This window comes from Artibeus jamaicensis, unplaced genomic scaffold, assembly GCF_021234435.1.
Source record: "Artibeus jamaicensis isolate MK-2021 breed Jamaican fruit bat unplaced genomic scaffold, CSHL_Jam_final scaffold_847, whole genome shotgun sequence".
In the NCBI taxonomy this organism is placed as follows: domain Eukaryota; kingdom Metazoa; phylum Chordata; class Mammalia; order Chiroptera; family Phyllostomidae; genus Artibeus; species Artibeus jamaicensis.
The window spans coordinates 10,451,699-10,471,519 of record NW_026522057.1 but is presented as its reverse complement, the minus strand read 5'-3'; the positions used below and the strand labels follow the sequence as shown (position 1 = coordinate 10,471,519).

The 19,821-nt window shown below is 47.9% G+C and overlaps 1 protein-coding gene across 1 annotated transcript in view; it reads right to left on the bottom strand.

The window, feature by feature from the left end:
• Positions 1-19,821, bottom strand: part of CSMD2 (CUB and Sushi multiple domains 2) — a 546,707-nt gene that overhangs the window by 37,790 nt on the left and 489,096 nt on the right. Inside the window, exons 49-54 of the mRNA XM_053660680.1 lie at positions 16,793-16,981; positions 11,727-11,912; positions 10,634-10,828; positions 8,892-9,065; positions 7,437-7,610; positions 1,856-2,029 (exon numbers count right to left, since the gene is read on the bottom strand). Of these exons, the coding sequence (XP_053516655.1) occupies positions 1,856-2,029; positions 7,437-7,610; positions 8,892-9,065; positions 10,634-10,828; positions 11,727-11,912; positions 16,793-16,981 (1,092 nt within the window). The remainder of the gene's footprint in view (positions 1-1,855; positions 2,030-7,436; positions 7,611-8,891; positions 9,066-10,633; positions 10,829-11,726; positions 11,913-16,792; positions 16,982-19,821) is intronic.

Below are 19,821 nucleotides of genomic sequence, written 5' to 3'. Positions count from 1 at the left end.
CATTCATGGTATTCACTGTGCTGTACCGAGTGCCAAGCTGGGTGCTGGGCAGTGAGGACAGCACAGAACTTACAACCTAGAGTTTCTCTACCTCTGCACCGTGGACGTCTGGGCTGATAGGTCTTTGTTGCCAGGGGGGTGGTCCTGTGGGATGTTTAACAGGATCCCCGGCCTCCACCCACCAGATGCCAACAAAATCCTCCAGTGTGACAATCCAAAGTGTCTCCAGACATCTGTCCCCTGCTGGGTCAGGGGGACAGCTATAGTCATTCCCTGTGGAGAACTGAGAGAGAAGAACAAACAGGCAACTATGCTGTTTGATAAGTGCTCTGATAGGGGCAGCAGAGAATGTTCTGGGAGCACAGAGCGAAGCATCACAGCAGGGGGTGGAGCAGGAAAGGCTTCCCAGGAGAAAGCAACATTTCAACAGGCTCCTGGTGACAAAGAGGGAGTGGCGAGGGGGGACTGAGGAGGAAGACCTCGTTTGGGAGTGCCCTGTGGGTGCAGGACACGCGGGGCACGTGCAGGAAATGCAAGAGGTTCCGTGTGGCTGGAACCCAGTGGAGAGCCAGGCAGGGAGCAGACAAGGTGAAGGAGAGTGAGGCTGGACCAGGTTGGGGGGGGGGCTGTAAACCTGGGGGGTACTTTCTCCCAAGGGTGGGGGAAGTCTGGGAAGGCGGTTGGAACAGGGAGTGACTTGATCAGGTTTGCATTTTAAACAGATTACCCTGTCAGGGTGGAGAACGGACTAGAGGGGAGTAGGACACTTAGTCCGTTCTCCGGTAGAAACCGGAGGCCAGGGTTTCTAAGGATGTTAGCCCTGCCCTCTGACTTCCAGGCTGGCGGCCGTGGGCAGCAGTGGGTTGGCTGAAGGCCTGGGAGAGTTTGCATCTTGTGTTGGGAGCACAGTTCTTGGGGAGAAGGGAACATGGGATAACCCCCCAAAGCAGCAGTTCTCGACTCTTCCTGCCGGTATGGATAAGCAAGGCACAAAGCAAGGTCTTGGCGATCCTCCCTGTGTTCTGTGGGACCCCCTCTCACTCAAAACAGCGTCTTTGAAACGTTAAGAGAGGCATGCGATTTGAGGATTAGTGGTGAATGTGACTTATTTTTTAAAAATCACTTGAAAATTTTGGTTCTTTGATATCAGTAATAAATGAGCCGTGATGTACCACACAGCCAATCACCACGCCCCGCAAATGCTGACACGGGGCCCTGTCCCAGGGAATCTCAGCCCTCGTTACCCGGAAGAACGGATTAACCTCCCAGGTCAGGGCCGGCTCTCTCTGTTCCGCCCACTCTGACTCTCCGCATAAATGTCACTGAGCCCACCTGGCCTTGCTTGGTGAGGGGCAGACAGCTCCGCCTGCCCTTTGCTGCTGTGAACGGACCCCCGAAAGTTTCAGCAGCTACTGTCTCCCGAAGGATCCAGGTGGGGCCGGAATGTCCTCTGTGCAGAATCTGCCTCTCGAGTCCTCGGTTTCTTCTCTGTCCTCTGTCCCTTCAACCCAACCCCCATCGGCTGTTTATTTTTCATTTGAACACTTCTGCTTTTTTTTTCTTTCATCAACAATGGAGCTCTATATGATGGATTATTGGTTTATGAAATATAAACAAAAATATACTTTTTACTTCTACTTTCATGTATGAAACTTCATTTGCTTTTTTGATGTTACCATGATGAAATTTTACATGGCTGTGTCTAGAAAGTCCCCATTTGTGACCCTTCTCTGTCTCAAGTCTTCCCTGAGTCAAAATAACTCCAGGATTGGATCCATGGCTTCTGCTCATGGGTTCCTGGGCCACTGATGGGAGGGGTGCTGGGGAGGGGAGTGGGAGAAGAAGGAAGACTCACTCCTGCAGGTAGGCAGCATGTCGCTCCACTGCCCGCTGGCCAGGCACTGGGACCTGGCGGCGCCCTCAGACACATATCCAGGGTTGCAAACGAACTTGACCACATCGTTGAGGTTAAACTGGTTGCCCTGAGTGAGGCCATTGATTGGATTGCCTGGGTGTCCACAGGTAATTGCTGTAACCGAAACAGGAGATGGGTAAGCCCTCCTGTTGGTCCACACCCCAAAATGTCCATCCTCCTCTCACCTGGTATGTCTCATGCCCATCAGTAAAGTTCAGCTGTAAGTCTAACTTTAGTCTCTTCTGCTGCAAAACCTTATTTCCTGAAATCCTCACGGGGACATTTCTTCCTTGAAGGCGCGTCCATAGCTTGGACAACTCAGGCCTGGACTGCAGTTGTTGTCATCCAGTGACACAGTCCTGCCTCTGGTCCCTGTGGCCCCCCCCACTCCACTCCTCATTGCTAGATACCCTGACAACCACCCTCAGCTGATGGAGAGCCGTCCTCATTCCTGGGCCAGTCCTGACAGAGCCAGAGTCAATGCTAGCCAAGCTCGGATGGAGGGATTGGTCACCCTGCCAGACCAGGGGCCAAGGCCAAGGCCAACCCCAGGGAGCCAGCGTTGTTGGCAGAGCACAACCCCTCCTTCCACGTGAACGGAGTTCAGCTGGTGTGATTCCTGGCCTGTCTCTGCTCTCTTTTACCGACCCTGCCCCAGGCAATACCGGGTGGCCCATCTGTGCAATCTGGCTCAGCTCTGCCTCTTCCTTTAGGGACCCAGCTGCCCGCAGGGGGCACTGCTCTCTCCAACAACGAAGGGGCACCTGTCCCCCCCTCCGCCCCGCCAGGGTGGCGTTGCCTCTGTTTTTGTGTGCGAACCCACCCTGCTCTGGGGTTCATTTAGCAGGCTCCATTGGGCTCTTGCATGAAGCTATGGTCTCCAATGTATCCTTTATCAGCAGCAAAGGTGATATCTTGACACCCACCAATGGCTCTGTTTTATTTTATAATTTGTTCAGCCACGGGCAGGGAGGAAGAAGAGGACCTGGTGCTCACAGAATGGTCCCAGAGTACTCAGCTGAGCCCTCTGTCCCATGCAACCCCACCCCCACCCCCATTCTTGTCATCATCACAGCAACAATAACAATAGCAGCATCTGCTCAACATCTGCATCACAGATCATCCGATTGTCACATTATTTCAGTGTTTATTGTTCTGGCCATTTTATGTGAATTAATTGATTTCATCCTCATAATACTCTTTGAAGTGTCTGCATTTCATAGACAAGAACACTGAGACCCTGCGAGATAACTGAACTCATCCCAAGTCATACAGCCATGGATCTGGGATTTGAATGCTGGCCACCTAGGTCCCGGGTCCGCCTGTCTGAATGCTTTACTACACAGCCCTTCAGTGTGGACCAGGCCTAGAATATCTCCTAGGCTGACAGTCTGCATTTAATTCTAGACTCCATCCTTCCCTTTTCTTTATAACCCAATCTATTCACACACATTCTGTGCCAAGTTCCTCAAGGCATATGAATTTTTGTCTCCTGGAGGAAACCAAATACATCTTCTTTATATGCATCTGGAAGACAAACTGAATATAGACGGGCTTGCTTCCAGAAGGAACTTTAATATTTTGTCTTTTATTTTTCTAATCTGTCAAGTTATTTTCTAGTTTTTTTAATTTAATCTTTATTGTGTTTTTTCCATGACCACTTAGTCCCTTTATACCCCCCTTCCCCCCGCCCCAGCAATCACCACTCTGTTGTCTACGTCCGTGATACTTTAGTAGTTATTGAGACCTATTTTCATGGGCTGCTTATTGAGTAAGTTTCATTATTTTATTGTTCCATCTCATGTACAGAAGCCACATGAAGAAAAAGAATTAAAAATAAAATCCAGCCTTACAAAAATTAAGAACAAAACCCTGCAATTTACACAAAGGCTTACTTTAGGGAGTGTTAAAAAGTGAAGAATTTTCCAAATTACTTGCAGGCAGCTGAGAATAGGGTGGCCACCTAAATTTTCAAAATGCAGTTTAACAAGAAGAACAAATAAAACAGTAGAAAGCCTGGGCCTGCAGCAAAACTAGAAGACAGAGAATGCTATAAACTTTAAATTATGGGTAGGGAGAAAAACCAACACTAAAGCCAGGCTGAACCATTTCTCATGCTTCTGATGCAAGCCTTCGTGGAGAGCAAGACTGCACGGAAAGAGAAGAGAGAAGCCGGGGAAGACTGCATACTGATTTCAAGTCACTGCTGGAGAGAGAATGTTCATCTGAAGGCGGAGCATATTGAAGAGAGATTCGGGTACATTGGGATGCAACAGCTACAGGGAAGGCACCTAAAAGTGGGTGTGATTCTCCTCGATGTTTCTAGACAAAAGGAAAGGTAAAGAGATACAGGGAATGTGAGAAGGATGGAGTGGGGGAGGTAGACATAGAGAAAAGATATCCTCTGGAGACTGGGTAGCACTGGGAGAAAGAAGCAAAAGGAAGAGAATTTAGGGTCCTGCAATGACAAACGAGAAACAGACAGACAAAATGGAGGAGGTGCAACCCTTCCTTACCACACACAAGAAAGCCTTCTATTAGCAAACGAAACATGTATCTGTTCAGCTTATCCAACAGCACTTATTGAAGATCCTGTCATTACTCCCAGGGTATATCTTTACCTTCTTTGTTATACATTAGTTGGCCATATAACTAAGGTTTTTATTTCTGGGCTCTCTATTCTGTTCATTGATCTAGGTGTCTGCTTCTGTGTCAGTACCATACTGTTTTGATGGTTATAGCTTTGTAGTATAGTTTGAGATGAGGGAGAACGATACCTCTAACTTTGTTCTTCTTTCTCAAGATTGTTTTGGATAGTTGGGGTCTTTTGTAGTTCTATATAAATTTTAAGATTATTTGTTCTAGTTCCTAGAAGAATGATATTGGTATTTTGATAGGAACTGCATTGATATATGAAAACAACCTAGGTGCCCATTGATAGATCAATGGATAAAGAAGATGTGGGATATATGCCACGCCATATATATGCCATGGAATATTATGTAGCAGTAAAAAAGAATGAAATCTTGCCATTTGTGACAACATAAATGAATCTAGAGGGTATTATGCTGAATGAAATAAGTAAGGTAGAGAAAGAGAAGTACCATATGGTTTCACTTGTACATGAAATCTAAATAAAAATAAATAAAAACAAGCCAAAACAAAAAAAAATAGGCAAAACAAAATAGAAACAGACTCACAGAAACAGAAATCAAAGGGATGGTTATCAGAAGGAAGAAGAGTATGGGTGGAAAGGCTCAGTAATATTGTGGTAAGTTTATATGGTGACAGGTAATTACTAGAATTAGTGGGGCGATCACATTGTAAAGTATAAAAATGTTGAATCACCATATTATACATCTGAAACTAATATAACCAATAAAAGACTTACACCAACTATATTTAAATGAAAAATAAATTTAAAACAAAACCAAAACAATCATGTTTTGCTACATTGACGGAAGGGGGTGCTCTTGTGAACCACCCTCAAGCCACAAAATGAACAGAAACCATCAGCCTAAACATGTCTAAAGCAATAACAAAAGGAAATAAAAAGGAATCAAAGCATCTCAGCTGATGAGAATCTCATCGAAAATGAAACACATGAAACCTAAGGAAACTGTAACAACAGTCTAAACTGAATTAAATATTGACACACAGGCATGTCTTTGAACAGTAAACAGGGGCGCATCCAGGTGAAATATTATCCTTCAAGGATAAAGGAAAAGCAATCATCAGGCCCCGAGAAAAACCAGCAAGTAACTCACAAGAGCAACAGAAACAAACTAATATCTGCATTCTTCAGAGTAACACACAAAGCTAAGTAATCATCAAAGAACATTTTTAAGGAAGTCAAAGAAAGAAAGAGTGATCAACAATTTTATGTACAATCCAGTTTTCCTCAATGTTTTAAGGCTGGATAAACAATAGTAAACATGCAAGAACCTGGGGAACACTGTGCAAAGGAGGTGTTAATAAAAGAATGTATTATCCTAGTGACTGAGCTTGACCCAGCCAGGAGGTGAATGGGAAGACTTCGGCAGTGCTGGTGAGCTTTTGGTATATTTAATGGTAGATCTGGGAGTAAAATAAAGGTAGGGAAAAGGGTAGAATGATATTACATAAACACAATAACAAAGAGTGTATATTCTCACAAAGTAGAAATAATGCAACCAAAGGTGGAAGGAGAAAGGGGTGGGAGAAGAAAAGCAGAATAGGCTCGTTGATTGCTGTGCAGTCAATAGGGAAAGTCAAAGGGCACTATTAAAAATTGATAAGCTAGGTACCAAATGGTTACATAAGAAAATGGGAGGGGGGTGGCTAATGGCATTAAAATGTGATATGAACAAAATGTTGTTTATGATGTTAAGGATGAAAGTAAGAATTGAGCCTAATATCAGGCACAGGGCAATTCAAGTCAAAAATATTAAGAGTGATAGGGAAGATATTTTTAAAGGCTAAAACCACAATCTGCCATGTGGCTCTAATAGTTATGAATATCCACACACCAAATAACACAGCAACTACCTTTATGTAGCAGAAGCTGCAGGAAGTGCAGGGGAAAGTAAAGAGAAGCACACTAATAATAGAAAACTTAAAAAAAAACCTCTCAGAACAAAACAAGTCAAATGGACAAAAAATAAATAAGTGTACAAAGGCATAAACAACAGAATCAATAAGGGGCACCTCATGACTATATACAGAACTTCATGCTCTAATACCCTTTCTTTGCAAATGTACCTGGAACATTCATAACAACTGATAATATAGTAAGACTCAAAGAGAGATCAATAAAGCCAATGAAGTAGAAATATTATGTATAATGCAATAACATTAGAAATAAACAACAAAATAAAAATGAAAAAGGTCCTTCACCTGGAATTTAAAAAATACTCTTCTATTTAAAAACTTCTGGCCCTGGCTGGTGTAGCTCAGTGGATTGAGCACGGGTCTGCAAACCAAAGGATCATGGTTCAATTCCCAGTCAGGGCACATGCCTGGGTTGCAGGCCAGTTCCTAGCAGGGGACCCACGAGAGGCAGCCACACATTGATATTTCTCTCCCTCTCTCCTTCCCTTCCTCTCTAAAGAAAAATAACTTAAAAAATCTTAAAAAAAACTTCTGGGTGAAAGGGGAAATGAATACCAAAATTGCCAAATTTCTGCTTAATAATAAAACATGAATTAGTGTAGTCTATGTGATACAATTAGAGTAGCGATCAGAAGAAATTTCATAGTCCTAAACACATATATCATGATAGTCAATGAAATTAGGTGAATTAAATTCCAATCTCAACAGACAGAAAATGAACCAAAAAGTTAACCAAAAGAAATCACAAGGAAAGAAATAATAAAGGTAAAAGCAATAATTAGTGACATGAAGAAAACTAAAAACAGATGTAATAATCGCATCATTGGAAAAAGTGTGTGAAGGCCTCTAGCTAAACCTAATCAAGAGAACAAGGGAGTTGGTCTGTGTCGGATCTGGGCCCGTGACTAGGGAGAGCGGGCAACATACTTACGCACACAGAAAGGGGTCTTGCCCGACCAGTGATGATCCTGCTGGCAGATGCGCACGGACATGCCGATCAGGCGGAAGCCGGCGTTGCACTGATACACCACGCTGCCCCGGTAACTGTAGTTCTCCCCATTAATGTGCCCATTGACAATGGGCTCAGGAGTCCCGCAGTGTCCAGCTTTGGGGGGAATGAGAAAAGAGTGTGAATCAAAGGGGAGCTTGCCAAAGTGAGGCGGGGCTTGGTCAGGGTAGGAGGAGACAGGGATGGTGGGGAAGAGGACCAAGGGCCCCCCACCCATTGTGTTCCCACCTGCCCTGGAAAGTAGCCATCCATCCAGGAGTGACTTCAGGAATCTGAGACGTGATAGCAGCGGTGTTGCTCACGTGGCAACCCCAAATCCCAAGGCTGCATCCCATGTGGCCTCTACCACTGACCTTCAGTGTGTGTCTGTCTACACGCCGGTGAGAAATGGTCTCTGCTACCTCCCTGCACCCCTCTCCCGGGCCCCGTTCTCAGCAGCAAGCGTTTACTGAGCATTTACTGGAGGGCACCACGGTGTACAGTAAGGCAGCCGATGTCTCGTTGTGTTAAAAATAACCATGTAAAAGCAGGTGGTCTAGCTAAATTCATCCTTCCTTTTTGAGAGGCAAGGCACACAGACAATGGAAACCCAGGTGCATTATTTTATTAAATGGCATTTGGGAAGAGCATGTGCCTAGCATTTCCAGCAGCATCCTCTGGCCCTGTGTGCACTCAACAGGGGCCTGAGACAGTGGGAGGGCCGTACTGTTGACTGTGGAATGGACCGTCCTATGTGTGCTGTTACTTTTGTGTAGTTGGGACCCTCCTTTGTGCTCGAGGGGGTCCAAGAAAGGAGTGAGAGCACAGAGAACCTTAGCATCTAAGGCTTAGGTAGGGGGTGGATTAACCATGGAGGAAATAATAACTTTACTTTTTGTAAGCCTGATTAAAAAAAATGAGTTTATCATAGCTTATGAAGTATATGTATGTGTGTGTATGTATATCAACTGTATAGAATAAGCAAGCAACAAAAATATATTTCTGTATCATATAGCATATGTAAAATCCACCACATGCAAAACTCGCCGATAGAAATACAAAAGGTGTTTTAGACATGCCACAGGAAGGTGTCTGTGCTTTGCCCTGAAGGTGGAGCCTGGGGCTCCACCCATCATTCAGGGGCCAATAAGAAGAGGCCGTCTTTCTGATCAGAAAGACAACCCCTCAGAAGGTTTGTCTCGTCCCACTGTAAGAGGTTCTCTTTCTTTTGGGTGCCCCAAGAGGAGCCATTTTAGGGTTTTAGTCATGGCAGATGCCCCATAACTGGTGAAAGTGGGTAAAATAATACTGTCCTGAGACCAGGATCCTGCTTTGGAAAGATCTAACTTGCCCCGAGGAGGGGAGAACGGGCAGGCTGGGCCTCAGGAGGTCACCTACCGAGGCAGCGGACCTCAGCGCCACTCCAGAGTCCGTTGGCCATGCACTCCCTCACCCGGGAGCCCACCAGCGTGTACCCGGAGTTGCAGGAGAAGATGGCTGTGGCCCCGTAGATGGACAGCGTTCCGATGCGGTGCCCGCTGGGCGGGATGGGGAGCTCGCCGCAGGAGATGACTACAAAGGTGACAAAGGGCTCAGTCAGACATGTGCTGCTTCTGGTTAGCTACAACATGACTGAAACAGGGTCTGTCTGGCCTTACTCTGATGGGACTCATGACCATAACACGGGTTGTGATGGCGACCCGGGTGACGTTACACGGGAGCAGTGTATCTCAACTGGAGGTGTTGCTAGAAGCACCCGAGGAGCTTTAAAACTGTCCAGGCTGCACTCTGGATCCCTGGCGCACCATCTCTGGCCCAGGCGCATGCGTTTTTAAACAACTCAGGTGGCTCAGAGGTGCGCCCAGGTCAGAAGCTCCGGACTGGAGAAATGGTGATTCAGTGGTGTGTGCTCCTTGGCGCTCAGGGCAGACACTGCAAATCCATTCCCTTGTGATTTCTGCCGAGCAGCGCAGCAGCCTCGCACTGTCCCACAGAGCATTGCAGAAGGCCACTGGCTGACACAGGGGTGAGGCCCCCCAGCCCAGGCCGCACAGGAACGTGAGCCGCTTCGTTGGCCTGAGCTCGTGTCCCCTACTCTGCCACCGGCAGGATTACATTCCTCTGTGGACTCTGCATGTGGGTGACCAGACAACAGTGTCTTGGATCACAGGTGCTGGGAAGCCCCCACTCCTGCAGTCTCACTGCCCACGGCTCACTGACAAGCTGTCTTCTTCTGCCCCTGCACGAGCACTTCCTTCCTCCTCCACAGCCTTACTGATTAGGTGAAGACTGTGTGTATCTCCTGTGTAGTGGATGCCGCGGTGAGCCACTCAGACCCCCATCTAGGCCCGCAGGATTTATTTCCCCAGTGGCTGGAAAGGAACCCTGGGCAGCTAGCCCTCTTCCGGTTGTCTTGGTTGACAAGTTCTCCCGTCTAAAGACCCGCTGTCCTGCCGGGGCAGCCTGTACCCAATGTTTGGTCAGTACGGAGGGGTAAGAGCCCCTTGGGGGGTCGACCGAGGCCTTCACAGCTGCTGCCTCAGAACCAGCTTCTCCCTCTCCCCAGTCTTGTGTCCTTCCCTTTCCTTCCATGGGTAGTGATCCCAGGACAACTCTCTAATAACCTCTGTCTTAGAGTGGCTTCCCAGGAACCCTGGATTTTGAAACTCTCTTGAAGAACCAAGGAAGAACAATTTGCAATGAAGAAGGAAAGGCTGACACCCTTAGGTGGCGTGGCCCTCGTGCCGTGCCCATTCTTCCTGTCTGCACTCCTGTGACAGGCCTTATCACACACCACTGTCACTGTGTCCTTAGTTGTCTGCCTCTCCAGTAGATTCTGCACTCCTGGCAGGCAGGAGTCACAAACTTTTTCATAACTCTACAGTACCTGGCATGAATGTTGAGTAAATGGGTTAGTGGGTGCTCACCTGGACAAAGGCAGCTTTTTAAGAAGATGACAAGATACTAAGAAGTACTTCCTTAAAGAAGTAAGCATCTCCCCAGCTCCAGATTCTAGGTGTGTATTAAAGGAGGGATGCACTGGAATCCCAGGTAATACCCCTCTTCTCTCCCTCCCCATGTAGGAGTTCAGGTAGCAGGCACTGAGCCGAAACTTGCCCACCCTCCCCTCCTGGGCTTACTTTGGCAGGTGGGCATAGAGTTTCCGAGGCTCCATTTGCCGTTGGCCTGACAGCGGATGACCCTTTGGCCAGTGTAATAGTAGCCAGCGTCGCAGATGAGCATCAGCTGCGCCTGGAACTGGTACTGCGTCTCAAAGATGAGCCTCCACCGGCCGTGCTCCACACTGACGCCGCTGATGTCGGGACAGGTCACGGCTGGGTGGACAGGGGCAGAGAGGAGCATCGGTTAATTATGGGAGAGACGGGCGGAAGTCCAGAGCTGGGGCCTGGCAGACAGTAATGGTGCATCCAAGAGTCTTCCGTCCCCGTGCAAGTCTGGTAATGAATGAGGTGGGCGGGGTGGGGAATGTGGCCAAACGGGAGGGGGCAGATCTGCACCCCCACCAAAAAAAGGGCAGTGCTGCTCAGTCAATGCTGGTCGTTGGATGTGAGGCTGCAAGTTCTGTTTGGTCAGATCTTCATTTTCTTTCTTTCTGTCTTTTGTAGGGGATAAAAAATCATGTTTAACCTTAATGTACTAGGAAAAGTCATCATCATCATTTACTACCTGGATCCAAAGGGGCCAGATAATCATGTTCAAGAAAAGCTAGAAATATGGATATTTATGTAAAATGTCCTGGTTTTAAGATGCTAGAAGGCAATTATGAATTTTTATAAGTTACACTGTAGGTCAAAGAAACAAAACAAAACAATACAAAACCCTTATTTTTGGATTGGATACGTACGGTCCATTAGGCTGCCAGTTTGTGACTTTGACCTTAAAGCTGAACTGTACCTCTGTCATTTTGGAGTTTTGTGATCAAAGGACACTTGTGCAAATGTTCTGGCAGTTTCTCCATCTAAGAGGAGGTGGGGCAGGTCATCCCCAAGTTCTGTGATGCTTTATGGTGACAACTCAGGGTGCGATGATCATTGATGATTTGGGAGCAGTTTCAAACAGGAACCTAAGCGGGTAGATGCTGCTGCTCATCTGTCTCTGCTCTCTTGAACCCTCAGCCTCCACGAACCTGCTTTCCCCCCACTCCCTGCGGGAATCTTTCCATCTGCTTACCCAGCCCCTCCTGGCACCCGCCTCCGCTGCCCAAGGACTCACGGACACACTGGGGAGGGACGTTGCGGTTGCTCCACAGGCCGGTTTCCAGACACTCTGCTGTGGCTTCGGCGCCTGCCTGCAGGTGGTAGCCTTCATTGCAGCTGTACACGGCTTTGGTCCCCACCGTGTACTCTTTGCCAAACACCATTCCATTCTTAGGAGCCTCAGGAAGCCCACAGGAGAGAGCTGGCAAAGGGAGGAAAGTCGTGAGCGTGTCTGCTTCCAGATGGTGTTCTGAGGATATACTTTTTACCTTTCCTCTAACCCGATACCCTAATAAAATGACAGTAAATACCAATGAAAGGAAAAATCTTCTTAACAACAAAAAATGAGGATCACCAGAGAGAGTTAAAAAAAAACTTCGGGAGATAAAGTGTAGATGGAAGGGTGTTGACAGATTAAATGGTGCCAAGAAGCCACAGACCAAAATAAATACACGGGAGGGAGCCGGGGTGAGACCAGTTTGTCCCTGCTCCCAGTGTGGAGGCATTCGGGCCCACGTTCTTCAAATGAAATAGAGAGGGTCTTCTTTCCCATTTGAGGGAAAACCAAACACAGAACACCAAAAAAACAAAAAATCCCTTGAGAGAATTAAGGCTGCTGAGGCTCGAGCCGGCATCGCTGAGTGAAGCTCTTTTATTCTAGCACCGACATGCGCTCACGGCCTGCAGGCCGCCCCTCCGCCTGCTCGGCGGCTCGCGCTCACCTCCACTGCTTTCCACGGGGGAGGCCCCGCGGGCACAGGTGTCTGTGTGTAGTAACAACAGAGCTAACTCACGTCTGCTACCTGAAAAGCATCAGCCTCGCTTTTACTTCAAAATGTGCACAGTCGAGGATCATGAGATGTTTTAGAAACAGCAGCACGAAAGACATAAAGATTAAAAACAAGAAAAAGTGTCTCCTTTAGGAGACGGAGCTAACTCATTACACTGAAGATACGTAATAATCTTTACGCTTCTGATTAGTAAGTAGTATCCTGAGAAAATCAAGGTAACGTATTATATTCATACAGTGAGAACAGAGTGCTTTGACAAAAGAAAAACAAAAAGAGATCAAGAGCTCTTTTAATTTAAAAACATGATTGCTGAAGTTAGCATTCAATAGAAGGTTTGGAGATTACAGTGGAAAGGAATTTCCAAGAATATCGATCAAGAGGACAAAGAATGAGAACGATTACAAAGGGCTGATGGCACAGGGGTCAGTCCTGGAGGTCCGGCCTCTAAGGGTCAGGGTTCCGGAAGGAGACAACAGAGCAAAAGGCGGGGACGGAATGATCACAGGAAAAATTTCCCACTTCGGAGAGAGGCACAGTCTCCAGAATGAAAGGAAGCCAAAGGGACGCAGAGAAGCACTCTTAGATTCGCCATCACGGACGTTCGGAAGACCAAAGACACGCAGAGAGTCCTATACCTCCCCGGAGGGAGAGGAGAAAAGTGACTTCCCTGTGAAGGAATGAGAGTCAGACCAGCATCGGACTTCCCATCAGCAACAATGGTGTTCGAGGATAACAGAACGATGCCTTTGAATTTCTGAAGGACATGATTTGTACCCTAGAATTTTACTTAGTCAACCTGCCCCGCAAGTGTGAAGGCAAAAATAACAGTAATTTTCAGACATTTAAAGACTCGTTAAATTGATCTCTCATGAACCCTTGTCAAAGAATTTACTATCTACTTCATCAAAAAAAGAGTATAAAAACCAAGAAAAGGCACGATATGAGATATAGACAATGAGAGAACTCAGGAATATGAAAAGAGATCTCACACTGACAGCTCAGGAGAGAGAGGTGTACAGCGACCCGGCCAGGGTCAGATTTCAGGAGGAGCAGGGCCCACACCAGGTTTATCGGAGGAGCGTACATTACGTAGGCAGGAGGGGCCTGTGTGGTCTCGGAAAGAAATCAGCGCTTACCAGCCACGCCTGCACCTGCTCCCTCGTTCCGGAGCTCTGACGGACGTGACACCAGTCAGAGTGCCCACTGCCGTCCCTCATCTGCCGCCTCTGTGAACGAGGCTGGAGCTCGGACCTCTGTCCCTCAGAGTCAGGAGAAGCTCGGGCTAACAGGGATGCGTGATGGGACAAGGATGTCCAGGAGCAAGAAGAGAAATAGGGCTGGGACTCCATTATGACAATGAGGTGGAGAAGGAGGGACTGTCCCGAGGGAAGATGGAAGGAAGATCCCAAGACCAGACGTGGGCCCGAAAGAGGAGGATCAGGAATGGAAGGAGTGAGGGAATGAGGGAGCATTGTTTATTTATTTATAAAAGATTTTTTAAATTTATATTTTACAGAGAGGGGAGGGGGGTGGTCAAAGAGAGGGAAGGACACACTGATGGGGGAGAAACATTGATCAGTTGCCTCTGGCACGTGCCCCGACTGCAGACTGAACCCGCAACCCAGGCACGTGCCCTGACTAGGAATCGAAGCAGCGACCTTTTGTTTTGTTGGACATCCAACCAACTGATTCACACCAGTCAGGACAGAGAGCATTTAAAAAATATATATGCAAGTTCCAAACAGTGAGTCTATCTAATTCTACACACTGGGTTGGGTTTTCCTGACTCCACTAAGACCTAAAAACTTGGCAACATCTGCCCTTTTCCATGCCAGTATTCCAAACTGGGTGCTCTCTTTTTGAGTTCTACCTCTCACCTGTCCTGTCTGCCCTAAGCTGGCGTCACCCAGGATGAGACTTGGCCACTGTGGACAAGGCGAGCCTGGGCAATGGGGATTTGTTCATCAGCAATATAATAAGGGAGCATTTGAACGTGACGCTCTTTTAATGCCTGTACGGCAAGGCTTTGAGCTTCTTCAGTGGTACCAGGTTAGCTAACTTGTCGTATCTGATGACCTAACTACCTCGTTTCCTTAAACCCTTGGGAAGAAATATTTAGATCCCCATGACATTCTGCGTGGGGAGTCAATCAGGCAGCAGGTGAAGGAAGTGGGCAGCAGCCCCTTCTCATGGCCCTGGCCTGCCCCTCCTCTTGTGGATAACTAAGAAGACAAAACATAACTTTCCAGCCTAAGAGACTACAAGCCTGTCTCCTGATCTCCGTGTCAAAACATGGTCCCCCAAAACCCACATAAGAGAGACCCTTTCTGTGGGTTGGAGACGTGGGGAGAGAACCACGAGGTATTTGAAACACGTGGTGGAATGGTATCTCCGAGGAGAGGATATCTGGGAGGGGGTGAGCTGGGGAAGGAGGGAGAAAGCTTTAGGAGATGCCGACTCTACATGGGATGCTTTGTTGGTGCAGAGGTCACGGCTTGGAAGCATCAGTGGGGAACTGGGGGAATACCAGGGCTCTCCTGGCCCCAGGGCTGTGTGGGAAAGGGGCGATTAACACTCTTCGCTTGAAAGGGCCACAGAGTGCCTGTTCTCAGAGGAGAGCCACAGACTCTGCGGAGGGAGGAAGGGCAGAGAGCCCCTCTGGGTTGGGAGCCAGGGCGTTTGTTGTTGGCCACGGGCCCAGGAATCCAGAGAGCAGAGGGGGAATGGCTGGGAAAGAGAGGGTCGGAGGGAAGCTTGGGGAGGGCTGGGGAGGAGAGGCAGAGAGCAGTGTGAGGATCAGTATGAGGACGGCGGTCAGAGCCTACAGGGCTTACTTTGGGAAAGTGACAAAAGATGAAAGAGATGAGAGGCACTTGTAGGTTTCAATAGGAGCTGGGGGGGGGTGAGACACATAGTGTCTCTGTTGATAGAGTTAGACACCAAGATCAAAGCCAAATGACACTTGCCATTTGTGACAGTCAGTTCTCCCTGACCTTTGCTCAGAAAATTGAACAGAATCCTAATGACACGCAGCTTCTGATCTTTGAGAAAGTGCAGGCACAGGCCGGAAGGTGGTGGGGGTTGGAGATGGCAGGTGTCATTAAAAAGGGTGGCACCCCACTGGGGACGGAAGAGCAAGGACATAAAACACCAGTGTGGTGTCCTGTTTTTGCATCTATAATCAGCAAGGTTCTTTGCTTTTGTCAGTGCAGTACATAATGTTGAGAATGTGGAAGGGAAGTAAGTTTCAAAAGCTATAGATTTTGAATAGGTTATGATTCAACAATCTCATTCTTGGGAATTTATTTTAAGAAATACATATGGATGTTCTTAACAATGACATTATAAAAATTTTAATAGCGGCACCATTAACAGTAACAAAAAATATAGAAATTCAAGTGACCAACAATAGGACAAGACTTGAATAACTCAGTTTTTCCATAATGTTCTGTAACCACGGAAAATAATGATGAGGAATGTATTTAAGTGTATACACATGCTAACACGGAGAGTTTGGGGTGTCGATGATGTCATTTTGGTAAACAATACATAAAAGGCTGAAGGACGATTGTAAAGTGTTAACAGTGGTGATCTCAACTGATGGCATTATAGGTCATTTTAACTCTTTTCTTTGGTATTATCTATAGTTTCAGACTACTAGTCAGAAGGTATATTACTTTAAGTTAAAAACATCCTGTAAGTGATCAAAGGCAATGCAGGGGAACTGCCTGGGGCCTATCGCGGGCCTGAGCTGGTGCCCGAGGATGGGGATGGTCGCCGTCCGCCCTCTTCTCCTCTGACCTGGTGCTTCCACCAGCCTGTGTCTTGCCCCTCTCAATTCTGTGCTTTTCCAAATGCCCTGGCTGCTGTCTGGAATGTTTCCTTGCCAACGCCTGGTCCCACACCCTGCTTGCTCTATGAGCCCGAGCCCAAGCATGCGCTTCTGGAAGCTTCCTTAGCTGTCCGAAAGGAGGGAGGTCCCTTCTTTCCCCTGGGCCCAGCAACGTGGTTCACTCTCCTGACACAGCACGTCCTTCCTCTGTCGTTCTGCATGTACGTGGCTGATGTGCATCCCCTCACTGCTCTGAAGACACTGACGCTGTGTTTGACACCGTGTTTTATGTGTGTATCTCTCCGGGGCTAAAGACATTGTGGATCCTCAACATATGCTTTCTGAAAGGGTGAAGGATCAATGAGGAAAGCCGTATTTGGAAGTGACTGGTCCTGAGGCAAACCCAAGATGTGAGTGGGATCTGAGCCACCTGTCACCCCCTTCCCACCTGCTTCTCACCTTGACAGAGAGGAATGGCCTCGCTCCACAGGTAGTAGCCCTGGGGATGCCGCGTACAAATGGCCATGCTCTGTCCCACCAAGCGGTAGCCAGCATTGCAGCCAAAGTGGATGGAGCCTCCGGGCTGGGTGCTGGTCTGGCCCAGAAGGAAGCCGTGGAGCGGAGCCCTGGGCAGGCTGCAGTAGGGAGCTGAACGACAAGATGCGGTCAGGGGACCACGCACAGGTGGGGAGACAGACAGACATGCTCCTTCCTGCACACTCTGCCCCCATTCTCTCCCCATTTCCTTGTCTTCACAGTGGCCAGGTCCATTGCTATTTAGAAAAGTCTGAATGGTTGATATTGAAAAATGGCCAGACTGACTGGTGTGGCTTAGTGGGTTGGATGTCATCCTGCAACCCAAAAGGCTGCTGGTTCAATTCCCAGTCAGGACACATGCCTGGACTGCGGGCCAGGTCCCCAGCTGGGGTGTGGGAGAGGCAGCCTATCAATGTATCTCTTGCACATCAATGTTTCTCTCCCTCTCTTTCTCCCTCTCTTCCCCTCTCTCTAAAAATAAATTTGAAAAGGAAAGAAAGAAAGAAAAACGACCAGACAGTTTGGTAAAGCCAAGGGAAAGGGAAGTAAAGAAACCAACGTGAAGCACTGGGCCCCTTTGCTGCTCTAGCTGTGCAGATAAGCACAGGCTCTCGAATCCCGTCCGCTCCAAAAAGAGACACGAAAACCAGAAGCAATGGAGTCGGGGTCACACTCAGGTCCTGTTTCTGACCTGTCTGGTGAGTGACTCTGACCAATCTCTGAAGCTCATTCAGCTCCAGTCTCCTCACCTGCCTACTGGGACTGGTAATGTTTACCTCATGGGTTTTTGGACCACTTAAATAGGGCTGTGTTTGTCAAGCCCCCAACCCAGCCCGGGGCACTCAGTGCTCAACAAACGGTCCTTCTCCTTTCTGTCCTGTAGAGGGCGGAGGGAGAGGGAACTGTGGCAATACAGGACATAGAATCCACAGTCCTAAGTCCCCCTCAATGAATGGCTTTCACTTACTTCATTCACTTATGCAATTAGTGTGCATGGAGTGTCTATTATGCGCCTGGCTGGGAACATGGCAATGAAGAAAACAGAGAGATATCCCAGCCACAGAGAATTTGCAATAAGAAACCCTGCCAATGGATCCTTAGAGAGTTCTGTGAGGCCGGGAAAGAAGGGTGAGCAAAGGAACGTGCAAGGCGTGCCCCTCGCTTCCTCGGAGAGTCCCTGGCTGAGTGTCCTAGGCTGGCACAGGCTAAGGCAGAATGAGGGCGTCAGGTCCTTCCTGCATCCTCCCACGTGCCTCTGCTGCTGAGAAGTGTTTTAAATGCCCGCCTTCCCAGCCAGATGTGTTTCCTCGCTCCTGCTCTGCCACCTGCGCCCTGCGTACATTGTATTGACGCGTCTACCTCAGTCGAGACCAAGATGCTCAGTTATAAAATAGACTTAATCACAGTGATAGAGGCACTTGCAAATTACACAAGTCTACTGTATTTTAATTAGGTGCTAACTGCTTCACTGTGTGATTAATTCATTTTCGACTTGGCCTATGTATTGTAATTACAACTGACTCATTACCCCCAAACATGTGGTTAGTCTTTAAAGACATCATGGAAAGGGCAACTCCTTAATGGCTTCTAGTTCCTAGTTTAGCAACAGCGTAGTGCAATGCTACTGAATGGCTGCGTTTCCCTTTTGCGTGAGTAGCTCCTAGGAACTCAGCCTGAATCTCTCTTGAGACATATCTTAAGGTTTTGTTTTCATCATGAGGAAACTCAGGCCTGGAGAGGTAAAGTGACTTGTCTGATAATCATTTGACTAGTTAGTGACAGAGCTGATCACCGAGCCTGGGGGTTATGGAGTGCCCCCCCACCCCCCACCTCTTGCATACATGGGGGGAAGGAGCTTAGGGTCAACTTTGCAGAGGAAATGGACTCAGATAGTAAAGACCCTTCTCCTCCCTGGCTCCCACAAGTCCCTCAGCTTCACCTGGCCTGCTCATCCCCAAAGCCACGCCCCAGAGCTCCTTAAGACTTCCAATGGCCCACTTAGTCCAGGCTGGTCTTCCAAGTAAGTGGCCAATGAAAAGAGATGGACAAAGACAAGTGGCAACTCAAGCAGGCTATACTTTGACAACATTTCTAAGCAATATTCTTAAAAAATCTGTCCAATGTTTATTTGGGGTGCAGGCCACATGCAGGCGGGGAAGCGTGCTGAGGGGACCTGGTGGAGCTCCCCTGGTCTTAACTCATTCATCTCTGCCTCCAAGTTCATGAGCACCCAGCCACAGGTCACTGGGCCCACTCCCCTGCAGAATGGGGTCAGGCAGCTTACCAAGTTTTCTTTCCAGCTACACACAGTGATCCCTGTGACGGAGTTCAGATAAATTCTCTTTTCCCCGTCTCCTTACATTTCTAGGGATGTTTCTGTGCTCCTTGAAGACTGTTGCCCGGGTTGGAAGCCTGACTGCTTGGCCTTGGCCCTGACTCCACCCAGAAGGCTTGCAGGCCAGGAAGAGGCTCCTGGACTTAAAATACAGCCCATTTATTGGCTGCCTATCTAATACTTGCTAGTTGGAGACCTGCATTTCAGGGTTTTTCAGTTTAATTTTTTTAAATCCTCACCTGAGAACATTTTTCATTGCTTTTTAGAGAGAGGGGGAGAGGAAGGGAGAGAAAGAGAGAAACAGTGATGAGAGAGAGAAGCACTGACTGGTTGCCTTCCCCATGTGCTTGGACCTGGGATCTCATGTGCCCGAACTGGGGACCAAACCCAGAACCTTACGTATGCGCCCCGATGGGGAATCAAACCCACAACTTTTTGGTTATGGGACAACGCTCCAGCCAACTGAGCCATACTGGCCAGGGCCTAGGGTTTTTCAGTGTTAAGGAAATTTTATTAATATTTCAACCGGGGGAGAGATGGGTTCACCTTTAGGCATTCTCAGAGCACATACATATACTAAGCTTATCCAGAGACTCAGGCTCTGGGTGGGCAGACG